The following is a 17,149-nucleotide window of genomic DNA, read 5'->3' as shown; positions in this document are numbered from 1 at the left end:
CCCAGGAATGTTCAGCCATTCATGCCCTTGAAGAGGAATTCTAGCACTGCTTATAAATTCATAAATGCTACGAGTATTTAACTAAACAAGTAATCCAAGTTTTTATACCAAGATAAAGAACTGTCCTAATAAATAGAAGCAGTCAGCAGTATGAACACGTATGAGGAATAAACAGCTTTTAATTGAAAATTACCACTGTTTGTATTCAATATTGGACTTGGGGCTTTGTAAAGAAACCAAAGCAAATCTCTTTAGTACCTTCAAAATCCATAATAAGTTAAGGCTTGTCCTATGGAAGATGAATATTTCACTCTTCAGGGTCTCTGTAGAGGAGTGTTTTCCTGGCCTGTTACAACCTTGAAGCAGTTCCTGTCTGACTCTCAATAAACGAACCAAATGGGTTCTATGATAGGAGACTGGAACTAGAATAAGCTTAGTTGGATCATAAGGTTAGTTTCAGATCAGTCATAGAGCTTTTGAAAGTGATTGTGAGACAGACCAGGTGTCTCATACAGTCATCTGCTTTCATGGTCATGAGCAGTCCCAATAAGACTCTTTGAGATTACAAGGAGCTGGAAACCATTGAAAAAATGAACTGCAGGTGATAGACCTCCTGGGAGCAGGAACCTGCCTGCTGAGGATCCTTTTCTGTAGAACTACTGTGAACTAGAAGTCTTAAGGGGATACTATAAACATTTTCTGGGTAGGATATAGAAAAGACGTCCAAAAGGTTTTGTAGTTTTTGTTATATTTTACTAAATGAAATGCCTAAAAAGTAGGAGTAATTGAAAACATTTCTGAGGAACAGAGTTTTCTTAATGGGATGATGGGAGGCAGTGATGGGCTAAAGCACTAGATAAATACCAAGTCATGGCAGATAATTTATTGTACCAGAAAACCAGCAAATTTAAGCATTTAGATGCTTAGTGGCTTCTGATTAGTCTCATGGCAGAAGCAAATTCTCAAGATACAGACAGAAGCAGTCAAGAATCTTGTGGATGGTTGGGATGCAGAGCTGGGGGGTAGAAAGCATAAAACCCCATGGATTTGGACAAGAGAAGGAAGTCTAAACACAAGAGACACTAACATTGTATACTGATCTAGGAGTAAATCTTTGTGGTTTGCATATTGTTGTAAACATAAGCAATGGAAAGGTCTGAGTGTAGAGCTACTAGACTACAGCCCCTCACACTCCTCCCTTTGAATCCAAAGCCCTGTTTCCATGCCGTCTTTTACCCAAAATGCTATCAGTGTGAAGACTTCAGTAATGCTATTTGGCGGCCACTGAAGCAGTACTACTCTGACCTGTTTCCTTAGGAATTCTCACAGCATAACTAATCCTGTTCTTCAGAATCAGCTCTAGGATTGCCATAAATGCACTATTACCAAATATTCCTAAATAAAATACTTCACAAAGAGAGACTTGGACGTAACAGAATAAAAGAGCAGGGTTCATAGCATGTTTAAGGATATTCTGGTTTATCACAAAAGAGTCCAACCCTTGAAAATTAAGGCATATGAAGATAAAGCATTACACAGCCAGATGGCAAAAGTGTTTTATTATAATGAGTGAAAGCTTAAAGCCAAACTTTATCTTTGAAACCAGCTCTCCTGGAAGCTTAGTAAAGGTGAAAGGACTCGAGTTTTTTCAGTCCAAATGTATTTATGATGGCAAATATACTTCCAAAAACAAAATACCAGCCCTTTGTACAAATTGCATAAATCATGAAAGATTGCTCTGATCTATTTCCAATCTTGCAAAACAATTCTGTTCTGGCAGGAGATCAGTTATTCTCAAAATATTCAGTCAGAAAGGGACTCTTTGTGGAAGTTGTGAGGGAGTGGGAAGGGAGGGTTAGGTCAAAATCAAACATTCCTAAAACTCTTAACTATTGAGTCACTGTAATGACTTTTCAGCACCCTGAAACCCTAGGATTCTTGAACTGTTTAAGATCAACTTCTGCATATGAGGGTTATGTCAGGATTTTGTGATATAACCCATGTGATATTACTGCAAGAGGCTACTGAGTTATCTCTTCATATCTTCAAAATGCGTTATTCTCATCAAAATTGGTATATCTCTGACTTTTTGAAAATCTGTGACCTTAAAATCATTTACTGGCCTCAAAAATTACTTAACCTTTTCAGTAATATCTTTGTAGTTGAAAAAAGATGAAAATGTAAAAAAAGATAAGAAGAAATGGGAAGGAAACTCAAAATACCATGTGGCCCAGAATGCAAGCTAAATGCCTGTGATACCATCTCACTGGCAAAGAGTGCTCAAAGTACTTATTTATGACACTGAAATGGGTCAGACTGACAAGCTTCCTGATGCCTGTTCAGTGGCCTTAGCAAGTGACATGCCTGGTTTATCATAAATTCTGGTAGAACCATTTGGAAGTTAATAGAAATGAATAGAAATAAGGTTAGATAACTAAGAGATCTTGCCTATTTCTTGGTATGTATCAAACATTCTTCATTTAAGAGCACTAAGTTTTTCTCATGCGCTGTAAGATGCTTAAAAAATGCTAGCCCTCTGTCTCCCAGCATGCTCCTAGATCCTGTCAAACATAATAACAGATTACAGTTTCCCTGTAATAACAGAAATGTCCTATATTTCAAAGATACATGATGTTACCTAATGTGGAAAATAATGCAATTTTAATTAAACTAACTTCACTCGACAAATTTTAAATAAAATTAAACTATTTGATAAAATAAATATCCTACTAAAATAAGGATGTTGAGTGCTAAGTTACAGGCTCAAGCAAACTCAACTGCTTTGGCCTCAATGGATTTTCAGCAAGAGCATGTGAGCATCTTTGCCCCATTATTAGTAGCAGTGTCAAGGGCTACTTGACATTACAAAGTCATACAGCCATACAAAGGCAACATCTGCAGCTTATCAGACTTGTACAGTAGGAGTGTGTTTCAGTATAAAATAAGGGATTCTGCCTCAGGTGTATAATAGATCATCAAAACTGCAGTTTACATCTGCTCTATCTGAGGAAAATTTTCTCTTTGCTTCATCAATCTTTTTACTGCTCTAAGTGGAAACAAATTTATATAGACTGATTAGTAAAAACAATAAGCAAAATGCTGAATTGACTATTTGAAAATTCTTGTCTCGGAGATTAAAAAAATCATTACATTTTTAAAGGTGATTGAAACATCAATACAGTTGTTAAAATCATGTCTGAAAAAGTGGTCTTAAAAATAGCTTACATCTCTATTCCAAGTCAGCTATTCAACTTCTGTTTAATTTAATGAGAATTATCATTTCATCTTAAAGATTTTACTTCCAAAAAGAGAGATTAGCTGTAATATAACTATGTCATTAAAATGGTCAGAATTCAAAGGTTTGAACTTGCCATTTCTTTTATGATGACAATATTACTTTCAGCATAGGACAGTTGAAAGAATTAACTAAAACATGTTAGCTAAGTCTTGTTCTGGAGATGCGTTAAGATCCAGTGATGCACCACTACAGGTGAGGAAATACGGAGAATTGAATGAAAATTAAAAAAAAAATCCTTGGGAAAAAGGGATTGCTTAAACATCTGAAATGACACTCACAGATGAAAATGCCTCCTCTTCAGTGATGTTGAATCTAGGTCCCGAACATAAAACTCTACATTGTTGTGTCCTGTCCTGTTGCTGACAGTGCTGCCCCAAATATGTTAAGGAAAGTATGGAAGCAGGTAACTCTTTCTTCCCCCCCTGCTTCTGGCCTCCACCCAATCTAATCAGATATTGGCAGAGATGAAGGAATGATGTCCTCATTTCCTGATGCCTTTTGATAAATTTCTCAGGAAGGTTGTTTCTCCACGTGGAAAATGTGGCTATATGTAACAAACCTTTTTAAAACAATGAAAGCACAGTGTGCAGGTTATCTGGCAGGAAATTCTACCATCAGGCAATAGGGGAGGTAGGGGAGAGTTAGAAGTTGTACAAGAGAAAGTTCAGACTAGATATTAGGAAGCATTTCTTTCCAGAAGGGGTCGTTAGGCGTTGGAATGGGCTGCCCAGGGAGGTGGTGGAGTCCCCATCCCTGGAGGTGTTCAAGAGTAGGGTCAATTTAGAGCTTAGGGATATGCTGTAGGTGGAAACTGTGCTAGGTGAACGGTTGGACTAGATGTCTCCAGGGTCCTTTCCAACCTAGATGATTCTCTGTGTGTGAAGATTACAGGGTGTAGGCTTTGCTGCCAGTCTCAATGCAAAATCCACATTTCAAAAATTACCAGATTTAAAACATGCGGTTGAAATGTAGCAATTAAAAACATTAATTTAAACATCACAGCACAATTTTACTAAGTTAACATGGAGGGCAGATGTCATCTTCTGGTGCTCTCCTGGCACTTATGTACTGGGCTTGTAAATACAGAGTTACAGATCCCACCACATGCTATTGTATATTCCTTCTTTAGTTAACTCTGCAGTTCCATTCTCTCTTCTGAATTAAGTTGGTCTGCTTTACTATGTGCTGTTCTTGAAAAGCAAATGGAAATTATCAGAGGGAGAAAGAAAGATCTGCAAAAACAAAGGAGCACCCTTATCTCCAGTTTTAGGAAATGTGTGGTTTAGCCACTATCTTCTGTGGTCACACACTGCAAGTTGTGGCAAACTGAACTGCAAATATAACTTTGAAGTTGGGTTCCTCTTAACTGGACTGCAATGAAAAAACTCAAAACAAATCAGACTAAACATCAAGCTGCTGCTAATTTAGCTTCTAGAAGAAAAACAGGTGATCAGTCACCCTATGACACCTAAAGCATGCAGTTCATATGTCACAGTCAAAGAGACAACGGGAGGAGCAGGAAGCCCTGGAGACCTGGACAAAGGCATGCATGGATGGAGGTAGGGGTGAGAGGTGCCAGACAGCTATTATTTTCTTTTGACTTTGCAAAGTAAAGCAAAGACTGTTTGATGAAGAAGGGCACACCACTGTGTTCTCGGGAGTATGCTTCTCTATTCCTCTTGATCTTTCTTCTGTCCAGCCAAGTTTTCCATCTGGTGACATACACAGGCAGGATGGTAATTTTTCCTGAAAACAACTAGATCATATTATTTCATACTAATTTTTAAAGACAATATCCTATACAAGTCTGTGAAATGCAGTGTTGAACAGTACTGCTTTCTTGATACGGAGAGATCAACCATTTTTAGTAACCTGTTGTTTTGTTTATTTCTCAGTTCTCTACAGGCATTCGATTTTCTGTTCAACATTTTGAAAATGCATATTTCAACATCAGTTTTGAGCTGCAGATAAAAAGGTTAGCTGTTTTATCAAGAGTATGGTTATTTAAATTCTGAATTCCTATTGATAATCTGAAGCTTAATATATAAGAAGGTAACTAACTCTTTGGTTTCAGTAGTTATTTCATGGACTTTCCTATGGTAGCTTTCTTCAGGAGGATTTGTGGAGTTGGATCCTTGTCAGCTTTTACTGAAATCAGTCTTAGAGTTATTCTGAGCATTTTATTTTGTTAAAATTCAGGTTAACTGATTTTGGTCAGTAATTCAAGGATCTTCTACAGATTTCCCAAATTTGCACTTCATTTTCCACTTCAGAATTAATGAACAGTAATCACATTGTACCAAAGTTCTGTATTTAAAAACATATTCTCTGAAAAAAAAAAAAAAAAAAAAATTAGAAAATAGAAGGAGAGCAGTTAAAATCTGCTCAACAGATTTACTGGCACGAAGAGAGAAAACTGTTTGAGTTTGATGCAGGTGAACCTTTGTTCTTTTTCCATTAGATTCCTCCACATTTGTTGGGCTGAAGTATTACTGCTGGAGAATCTTCTTGTTTATGCTGAGCAGTACTTCCTCCATAGCAACAAAAAAGCACAGGGTGGGCTGGGTTACAATAACAACAAGAACAAACCTGTGACTTTTTCAGTAGGTGGCAGGGCTTCTGCCCCATCTGTCCTCATCAAATACACACTGGAGGTCCTGATGGGGCCCTCACTGCCCTACACACACATTTTTAATTGCTAATGTCTGGCCTTTAATGAGTACCTTGATCATGTTCACTATAGTAAATGAGACATTTAAAATGTTTTAAGTCATGTTTCCATAATGTAACCCTTGAAGGAAAGGACATGCAGAAATTTGGGAAGGGTACAGCAGCCCCACAGAAGACAATGTGATGCCTGGTCAGGCCTCAGCCCTCTTGCTGGGGTCTGGCTGGCAAGTTGCAGACCATTCAAACCTGGGCATGGGCTCCTCCAGAGAGAGATACAAGATATAATGTCTAGCTTGTAGGTACCCCATCCATGCCACTGTTCACTGTCAGGTCATTTATGTGAGCAATACATTTTTAAATGGATATCAGAGGCAGGCTCTTGTCACTACCCTTTTCATGCTGTGAAATTGGGGAGGTTCAGAGAACTTTGGATATCTAGATCTTTTTAGGTAATAAGAGTTGAGGGTAGTTGACTTTCGTAGAAAACATGACAAGGCTTTACTGAAGAGTAAGTCTGAACTTGAGAAGATAGCAACATTTCCATGAGTGTGACTCACTAAAATGTAAAGGGAGGAAATCCACTGGGCTACCAAAAAGGACAGTTTCCACAAAATGGTATCAAAATTCTGAAGAGCGCCCAGCTACGTAAAGAAAAAAGTAAAACTTCATGCATAGGGAGTGTACCCTACAGTTAAAACTCGCTGCTGTGTACAATCATTCTCAAGCAGCACTACAGTTTGTTCATGTCTATGTTCTTAGTGAATAGGTAAAGCAATCTTAAAAGAAAAAGGAGACAGAAATCCATAAGGCAGAAATTACCGCTAAATTACCTAAATGGAAGGAAGGGGGAGCAGAAAGCATGCCTGAATTTGTGTCCTGGTCTGAGTTATTCAGAAGAGACCTTTAATTTGCTCTAAAACATCAAGTGGAAAATAAATATTTTTGTTTGAAAGACTAAAGTTCATTACTTATAGGAAATAAGCAAGAGGCTGAGTAGTGTCTTGAAATCTGATTCCTTTTCTGATGTGGATTTTGCAAATAAGGCGAATATATCCCTTAGAGAGGGAGATGTCCTGGCATCTATTTAATCTAAACCATTTTCTTCTCTACAGAATACCGTAACACACAAAAAAGATTTGAATACAAAATAGATGTAATCAAAATCTGTATTTGAACTCTATGGAAAATAGTACCATTATACAAATTGGAGAGCAGCTTATTCTAACAAATTAGTGGTATAGTCATTTATATCCTTTAAGCAATTTTTGTACTTTTGCACACAAAGCAATGACTATAGAGGATTACATCAAAAGTTCAAATGGTGATTTGAGGGTAATCTACATTAGTTTACAAACAAATTAGAGCTGCTCCTAATTTTAACAATCTGTAACCAGAAAGCCTGGATCAAAGAAGTACTGCCCTTTACTCTTCAGGAATCAGTTGCTGGGAATGCTGGCGTCCTCTGAATGTTTCCATTTGACTGATGCTACCCACATGTGATAACAGTAAACTGACAGCAGTAGAAACTTAGTCTCCATGAAATAAGGAAGTACTTCCACACTTGCTTGGAAAAAACCTCCAAACAGTATCATTAATCCCATAATTAAATAAATTCTAAATCTGTAATTATTTATTTTTACTGTCTTCATGAATTTGAAACTGCAAACCTTTCTTTACATGAATGGGCTGTAGTCATAGGAATGAGTTTAAGGTAGAGAAACTACATTTAGTATTAAAGATTTGCAATAAAAGACAATAAAATGAGTGAGAGCACTAGGCTTTAACATGGGGATCTGTTTTCACTGCTAAGTGAGGTTAAGAGTGTAAACACTTTCTGGACAGGGGAAGGGAGAAAATAAGAAAGGTAAAGAAATAGTTTATTTGGGTTCTTTTTCTTCAAAGACTCTGTCATGCAGAAGTCACAAGTCTGAAGGGTCATAAAAGCAAATTTTGTTGCAACAAAGCCTATCTTGTTCATTATGTTCAGCATTAGTCCTCCAATGCATGAAACACCCTCCTATTCTATTAAGATAGTTCTGTTCATGCCGATAATCCAAGCTGAACAAGGAAACTGACATGATACTCTGACCTAAATAAATTTGTATCATCGTATTCACACAAAGGAAGCTTGAGTTGACTATAGTAAACATGTGATGAGCTCATATAATAGCAAGCTTAAATATTAGTGTCCTATTGAGACTGAAGAGTGGCAATAGCAAGCCGATGCTGTAATACCTCCAATGGCATTTCTTCCTAATTGTAGGTCTTGTGGTATTCAGTGATGTATTTATAATAATCTGGTGTTCTGCTAAATAACCTGGTTTAACCCTTGTACGTATCTTTTCCAGTTCTAACAAGATTAATCCCACCAGCAATTTAGTTAACCTCCATATCAACATCAGTGCTATGGCTCAAGTACAGATCAGAGGGTAAGTATTTGACCATTTCAATTCGTAATGATAACTATTTTTTGTATTGAATTTTTCCATGTGTAATAATCCCATGTAGTGAATTTTTTGACATATTATAATGCCAAAGACCTTATCCACCAAGAACACCTGAGAATTCCCATGGAGTCTCACCCCTGCAAGCTTTGCAGGATGGAGCTACTAAGGACTTACCAGGTCATGTAGGGCAGTATTGCCCCCATGGACTCTAGTAAACTTACTGAGTGTCTGTGCAAATGCAGCACACTGTAGAATCCCACACTGTAGTAACACCAGTCAGAGCCAACATTTTATTTCGGCATTCAAATTGTATATGGATGATACTAGTACAGAATGCCTGTTCATATGTGTAGGGTCTGCTTGTGTAACCATGTAAGCACTTAATTCTGAATACCAAAGCAGAATCTGCTGCTTTTATGACTGGAATGATGAAACACATGGCAAGGGATATACTGATAGAGAGCACGTTGAGACCTTTGGAGAAAGGAATGAGCTATGACAAGAGGTCAACCAGCTACTACTGTAGGATTCTTACATTTCCATCTGAAACAGGTGCCTGCCCACTGACACAAGGGATACCAAAACTAAACAAACACGATATATGGTCAAAGACGATTATTTCTATCTTTATTTTCACATACAGCTTGGTTTCAGAAACTGTAAAGTGCAAGTAGGTGATCAGAATCTTAGACTTCCCTGTAAACTCTTGGAACTAGATTCCTAGCTTGGCATCCTGAAGGAAATCAGCAGGATGTTCTTTTAAAGTAAATAATTGCCCAAAATGCTTTTTGTCTGGGATCTCAGATTTCCTCCATCTTCTCAAACTACAACTCTGGACCTTAACCGTTCTCAGCTCTGCAAAGGGACAACAGGAGGTACACTGCCCAGCTTCACTCCCACAGTCAGGCCGTGAGGCCTGACTGATACAAGAGGCTTGGACGTCTCTCATATGATGCACCTCAAGGGGCTGCCTTAGGTGTAAACAAATAAAAATGTATTTATTTATGCTTTTATAGATTTATAAAAATCCGTTGATTGTTATCACTTCTAAGACAATACTTGGACTACCTAGTGCCAGCAGAGTCCAATCATTTTGCAGATCACAGAGATCATGTTTTCTGCTTTGATATTCAATCTAAATCAGGGAGATTTTTAAAGTATTTTTCAATACATTTTGTAAGTGTTTTCCAGGTTAAGAAGACTATCCAAAGGCTAGAGTTAGGTGGAAAATAGAAGACTGGCCCTCAAGGACTGTGTGGATATATGTTAATGCTTATATTTGTGAAAAGGAGCAGTTGAAAGACTGTATGTTTAACAAGAACAGAAATGAGAGAAGTATTTCATTTTCTGTAGTTAGTGGTGATCTAGGGAAATGAGCTGGATAGGAAGAGAGGTGAAAAATACAAAATGAGGGAGAAGGTAACACAGAGGAGTAGAGGATGAGAAAATAGGAATCTGCAGCTGGTGGGCTGCAGATATGTGAGAAAATGTTGGGAGCCAACAACAGCTAGGTGTTGCCCAGCAATGGCTAGGTGGACACCCATGTTAAGGACTGGCTGGAGTTTCCATGCATCAATGAAATAGTTATGGATACCTGTACAAGACTTCTCAGTAAAGGCTGCTTCCAGAGATGTGGATTCCATTTTTTCCAGTGAGGTTGCTTATCACTTTCATTGAAAAATATTTCAAACTTTTTGTATTCTTTTCAGACTTATTAAACCTTTTGCCTCCATCATGTTCTTACTGTACCATAGTGAGTTCTTTTATAAAAAGTTCTGTAACAGGTAAATAGATAGACACCAAAAAATGACGAAAACATCCTTGGTTCTTAAAAAGAGCAAGCCCACAGGTGGAAGAAGTGGCTTTAATTCCTGCCTGCAGTGCTAAGGAACAGTCATTAAATACAGATAAATTTCTTAATTGAATGACTTCCAGTTCCTTTCCTCTTAAGTTTTTTAGTTTTCTTAGTAGCTATAGCATGCCTGTACAAAGAAAAATGCCCAAGTGCTTTGTTGACAGATTTTGCTAATTACTCAGAAATGCTAAAGCATACAGTTCCAAGGGAACTATTTGCTCACAATTTCCTAGATAAAAATAAAAGTGAGACACTGCCCACATTTGGGCTGGAAAATATCTTGCATTGGTTTCTCTACTGCTCTGCACAGAGTTGCATGAAGTGGGACTGGAATTATTTAAATTTTACTGAGGAAAATTAGTTATCAAATTGTGCATATGTATACATGCATATATACTTACTTGCACAGTGGGCCCATGCAAATACTGTCTCTATGAAAGAGGAAGAAATCTTCTTCAGTATCCTATTCAAAATAAATTTAAGATACCTCCTCAGATAGTTCGTTCAATGAGCTGTTACTCTGATAACTGAGATTTGATTACTTTGCTTACCTTTTTTTTCCTATAAAAATGTAAGTTTTTAGTTGTTAGGTTTATAGTTATTTCCACTGCTGAAAGAGCATTAGAGGAATGAGGAATTCAGGAAGGAATTTGGACTGTGAGGATTAACAGCTGGCAGATTTCTTATTGTATATCCCACATTTTCTGTAGAACATAACCTCCTTTATCTTATTTTTCAGGGCTCTTAGTTGACTGATCATTGTCACCTAAAAGTCTAGGAAAAATCCTCATCTAATAAATCATTCAATTGTTAAAAATATTCTCAGTTAAACCCAAAATAAAATACTAAAAAGAGAGGATTTCTGTTTCATTTGATCTGGTTCTGCTACTTTCATGTCAATAGCAGAAGTCCTCAAAATAACTGTAAAATCTATAAAAATAAATGTTCTTATATACTTTATAATCATTTCAATTTAATGTCTACATTTACACTTTGCACTTTATAATTATATGGATAAGAAAAAATACTACACAGGGAGTGTAATAGGAAACACTGTTTTCTGAAACCTCCTGCCTGCTTTTTTTTGTCTATATACAATATCTGGTTCACAAATTTTTGCAGTATCTTTAGGGTCTCTATGTCTTGGCTTTTGTAACAACACAGGAAAGTCCCTATTCTCCAGCAACAATTAATAATTAAAATTCTTATTGGAAACAAGGCCATTTGTGAAATATAACGTTAGGCTAAGTACCTCATCTAAAATGACTTTTTAATTAATATGTTTAATTTCTTTTATTATTTGGTTTGGCTTGTAAATTTGTCCTCTGGCCTACTTGTTAGTACAAACTGCTGGCCTTTTGAAGTCTGGGAAACTACTTAGAGTTAGCAGAATACTCCAAGATACCCTAAATTTCATTAAGAGTTGTACTTTAGCTGGATGGTATTGAGCTGTTCTTCTCTAGAATCCTTTGCTGCTTTAAGAAGCTGTATTCTGCTGAAAAGTTTCTATCAGACATTTCATTCATTGTGTATGACATAAGAGCTGGAAGCAAGAACAGTTTGTTTCTTCCTGAAGTATTTTTAAATGTCAGCATTTGCCAAAAAAACATCCAGTCTTCTGTTCTTTTCTTCAAAGACCAATTTGCAGTAGTGCTTTCTCTGTTTAGACTCAAGGGAAAGTGAATTGACAACAGCGGATAGAAGTCCATCATTTTAGTCAAATGTTACATTCTGAAAAAATAGTTAGCAATTCTTTTTTAACAATTTTCTGTCAGCAAAATTCCAGCTTCAGCAGAACTCACCTACCATGGTAAAAGAAATTCTTGGAATTAGACTTCCCAACTTCTCAACAGCTGAATAAAGTTAAAGTGGGCATCTGAATAGGCTCCTCCAAGGAACTTAGAGTTTTTGTGGGAAATAAAATGCTTGTGATTCAAATAAAAACATTAATAGAAGACTACTTGGTCCTTTCTTGAGGTCAGACAGAGAAGGAAAGGAAAAATAAAATAGCAGATGGAAAGGAAGATGTCAAATATTGTCACTCTTTTCTTCATTTATGTTTGATTTACATGTTGCAGTTGCAACAGTATTTCAGGGAATGCCTTAGCTGCCACTTCATTTGCAAAGCAAATGGGAAGACTGAAGCACTCTTTCAGGTTCTAGTCCCGAATTCAGTTTCTTGATACACCAGTTTCCATTGTGACTTTATGGAAGTCACAGTACCTCGGTTTCACACCTGTAAAATGAGACTACTTTGCAAGTTTCCTTAAAAAAATAATAACAGAGATTATAAGGAATTTACAGTGAGAGCAGTTAAATAAATGTCTAAAAATGTATTGAAGGGAAGGAAGATGCATAGCAGTAGACATCGACAGGCTTTAAATGGAAATAAAATAGATTTATTTATGTATCATTACTCTAGTTTTGTGCATAAGGTATTTAGATACCTCATCAGTGAGAATTAGATAAATATCTGACAGACTTCATTCCTCTCTCCAAAAAGAAAGAATCACTGCCTTGTCTGGAAAGAACCATTCATCGGAGGAAGTATGAAACTAAATGCACATCCTCTGTAGTCTGTAAGGACTGGGTAGTACTTTGTGGAAGCATTGTATTGTTCACCTCACCTATTTCTAATAAGTGTGCCCAAATAAAATGAGGGCTCAGGTTTCTACAGCAGTCTTTTTTTTTTTTTTTTAAAGTAATGCAGCTGATCACTAGTAACATTACTCTTTAACCTCTTTTATATGTTAGAGTGTCTCACCCCCCAACAATTATTTTGCCGCTTCACAACTGGGAACCCAAAGATGAACCTACAAAAGAAGAAGAACTTGGTCCTTTAGTGGAACACATCTATGAGGTAAAAATTATATATGTTGCCACAGGACCTCGTGCTGCTCCCACTGAGACTCTGATGAACTTTGTTTATTGTCTTTATCTGCATGTAGATAAAGCCACAAATGTAAATATTCTGAATTTAGCACATGATGCAAATTTAATCTGGGAATTCAAAACTGCAGTATCTTAATGTTAGTGGAGGAGATATTAGTTTATGCTAGGAGTCTGTCTTTGACATTTAGGGGATCTATAAATATTTTAGGTGTTTAACAAGAATTAAAATCAGTGCTTAAAAGCATTTCAATCAGTGCCAAATATTTTCAGTGATTTGACTGGTTTCTCATTAAAATCTGTGAGTGTTCTGCACAGGAAAAAATATGTTCTTTAACATTTAGCTAACTGGAAAAAAAAATGGTAGACATACATGTAATTTGTTACCTCATTGCTCAGAAAATACTCTGTTGAAAATATCTCTTGAAGTTTGAAGTATATATATTTCTACCTTGTATTGTTGAGTTTTTTCTATGGATGATTCATCATTTAAAAGAGAAGGGTTCAGGTTTGAAAAAACTGCATTGAGTGAACTACATGGAACACAGGCCGTCTTTGGAATCTGATGGATGACCTTTATTCTAGGTGGTAAAACAGAATGCTTCACATACGGTTATAATTCACAAACCAGCACCCAAGAAAATATAAGCAACTGACCTTAATCAGCAGTGTAAGATTACAATTTACATGATTAATACTAAACTGTAATGAAACAGACTGTAAAATACAAAATATTCCTGAATTCCTCATCTTAATACATTTTTCTAAACTGAAAAATCTCTAACAGATCTTCCTGTCTCAGGCATTTTGGCTGTTTGTGGAATTATATATGTGACTTCAAATGTATTAAAATAGTTAAGAGCGATTAAAGAAACTACTTTTATGGTTTACTGATATCAGCAAAGTATAAAAAAGGTCAAACACCCACCCAAGAAGAAGATGTAAGATTGAAAGTGGGTTTCACTTGATTCTAAATTAAGCTCATCAGTCACAAAAATTCTACACATTTAAAGAAAGGAGGTTCTTACATCTCTAGAAACTTTGCATAAAGCTCAATGGTGTTCTGCTTCAGCTCTAATGGCCAGTGTTAGCACATATCCAAGCTTTCTGTGGTCATCAGATATTTTCAAATTGTAATTTGATATAAGGAAACTATTTTAATAGCCCAGATTTTCAAATTTCTATTATTTCTATCTTATTTTCCAACAAAAGAGTAATGTCCTGGGATGTTACTTTAGGAAAACTAGTTCCTTTTTTTCTTTTGGGAAAATCTGAATTGAGAAGTGTTGAAATTAGAGTTCTTAACCACAAAAACTCATTTAACCTCTGCCATACCTTCTATTCCTGCACACTGAAACGTGATTTTTTTGTGTTCTGAAGTTTCAGCTACTATTTTTAGTTATTATTTTACTGTTTTAGGTAATTTTAGCTCTTTCATATGTAGGAAAAAATGGGAAAGGTGATGAATTTCATGAATACAGACTCAGACAAAAAAGGTTGATCTCCCAGATCTACCACTGGCTTTGTGATTAACATGGTGAGGTCCTTTTTCCCTACCTGCCACAGATTCTCCATCCAAAAAATGATATTAATAATCTATACATCTTTCCCAAAGTACTTCAAGGCTGTGGACACTAAGAATTTGGAAATGTCTTAGTGATGGTTGCTGTGGCTTTTGTTGTTATTTACTGCCTTGGAAGGCACTGATGATATTTGTTTCACAGCTGCACAATATAGGACCAAGTGCTATCAACAGTACAGTTCTCCATGTCGGTTGGCCTCTGTCCAGTGGAGAAGAATTTCTTCTTTACATTCTTCATATTCAGACACATGGACCATTGCACTGTCAGACAAGCTCTCCTATTAATACAATGCAAATAAAGGTAAGTCAGCCGCTTTTATTTCCATCCCTGTCTGCATTTTGCTTCATTTTTTTCTGCCTACACTTCACAATAGGATGGAACTTTTCAGGAATTTTTCACAATGACCCAGAGATCATTTTCCTGGGTAAGAAGCAAGACACAGACAGTCTATAATATTTCTAGTGTAACAGTTGTATTGGATGGTATGTGTTTGGTTTCTGTAGTGTTCTTATCAGAAGAAACTTGTATTTTGATTCAGTATTGCAGCATTAGATACAGGATAGTATTTTAAATGAAGATTTGCAGGGTTTTCTTTGAGAGTCATTTTTAACATGGCTTGAATAGATGACACAAAATTTTTCAGTTCTCATGGGACCCTGAAAATGCTTTAATTACATTATATCAATTACAATAATTCAGAAAGTCATCTGTACAGCAGTGCTTAGCAGATGAACTCCCAAAGGTGATGTAAACCTTTGTTATATCAAGGTAGGCACAGAACTCTTTGGTTGAGTCTGATACAACCTAGCACTGGTTTGTTTATCAAATGGTCTTACACCTGAACCTGTTAGCAGTGCAGAAAATCCCTCTGCTGAGCAGAGGGGACTAATTACTTCCTCAACGTCTGCTTTTGCTCCTGTTCATACAGCACAAGATGCTGTTGGCCCTTGCTGCTGACAGGGCACACTGCTGGCTCATGTGCAGGTTAAGCCAGGTCTTTTTCTACAGAGCTGATTTTTAGCCAGTCTGTCCTCAGCATGTTTTGTTGCCAGGGGTTATTTCCTTGCAACAAGTATATGATAAAGTACATATTTTTAATATCATATGCTGTATTTTATATTATGGTTAAGCTCAACCTAAGTATAAGACAGTGTCATCTGTAAAATGGGAGTCATTTTAGAAGCCCATATATTTTTTACTTGTCTTAAAGTGTTAATCATTTTTCAAAGAACATACTTTGAATATCCATAAAGTGAAACTATCAACTGGAATTCTGCATGGAATATACTCCAGAAATTGAAGAGTTTGTGTATTGCTACCATATAGTCTATGATTATTCTATGGCTTAATCAATGTTAACTATAAAAGGTACCACTTTGTCAGCAACATGACAGGTTTTTGGTTTATCTGCTTGGAAATGATTCTGTAATTATCTTAATCATACCAGCAAAAAGGAAAAAGTTCTTCTGCCATTTTTTTCTTAAGTGTTACTCCTACGTAGTGTGTGCTGACCAAATTGCTTCCCCTTTCATGGACATGGTTCTTCTTTCATAGCAGAGCTGGAGATCTCAGAGTTTGGAGGAAATGCTAACAAGGGGAAGCCTAGTAGCAGCCTCCTCAGTAAAGTGTTGATATGCCAGTGCCTAAAAGCCCATTTTAAGATCTGTGTTTGTGATGGCAAATCCCCCCAAAAGAGCTTGGTTTGGCTCAAAGTCAGAAGATTTAGCTCTACATATTTTCCCATCAAAAACAAGGTATCCAATTTATTAAGCATAACTGATTCCAGACACTTCTGGAGTAAACAACACTTCTCGAATTTAACCAGTAGCCTGTTAAACATCTTGCAGGGAGAGCTGTGTTCGAAATGCTAAAATTGCTATAGATCTTTTGCATATCAGAAGGGGTTTGAGTTCTATACAGTGGATTAAAGTGGAGACATCTTTCTAGTGAAGGGGATTGCTCATGACCACAGGAGCTACAAGACAAGACTTTAGCTTAGAGAGACAGAACTACAGCATATACTTACAAGTATATAGAAAAACTGAGGTATACCAAACACATTATGACTAGATTTTTGTGTTTCACCCAAGAAGCCAGAGAGGGGTTAGGATTCCACCCTTTTATTTAGTTTCTTTAGAGGAAGAAAAAGGAGATGAGTAGTCAGGAATGGGAGATAGAAAATATTTCCATTTTGTAGCCAAAACACAGCAAGTTTGGAAACAGAGAATTTTTTCTTTTAATCTTTTCCACCCCATTTCCAACTGTTTCTCGAAAGTGGTGATGGACAGGAAAGCTGAGTTGCTGCATTTGTATTTTCAAGCCTAGCATCTCAAAGCCACTGGTCAGATCAGGTTGCAAGTACATGAAAAGGAGTTCACCATCCCCCCTCCCTAGCCGCTGTCTTCTA

At 36.7% G+C, this 17,149-nt stretch overlaps 1 protein-coding gene across 2 annotated transcripts in view; it reads left to right on the top strand.

Annotated features, from left to right (window-relative positions):
* ITGA8 (integrin subunit alpha 8) overlaps nucleotides 1-17,149 on the top strand; it is a 101,117-nt gene that overhangs the window by 49,776 nt on the left and 34,192 nt on the right. For both annotated transcript variants that reach the window (XM_026842925.1, XM_026842926.1), the window contains 4 exons: nucleotides 5,194-5,273; nucleotides 8,317-8,397; nucleotides 13,025-13,130; nucleotides 14,884-15,042. In XM_026842925.1, the coding sequence (XP_026698726.1) occupies nucleotides 5,194-5,273; nucleotides 8,317-8,397; nucleotides 13,025-13,130; nucleotides 14,884-15,042 (426 nt within the window). The remainder of the gene's footprint in view (nucleotides 1-5,193; nucleotides 5,274-8,316; nucleotides 8,398-13,024; nucleotides 13,131-14,883; nucleotides 15,043-17,149) is intronic.

The sequence above is a fragment of the Athene cunicularia genome (genome assembly GCF_003259725.1).
Source record: "Athene cunicularia isolate RWA chromosome 2 unlocalized genomic scaffold, athCun1 chr2_part1, whole genome shotgun sequence".
Classification (NCBI taxonomy): Eukaryota; Metazoa; Chordata; class Aves; order Strigiformes; family Strigidae; genus Athene; species Athene cunicularia.
This window is presented reverse-complemented; position numbering and strand designations above follow the sequence as displayed.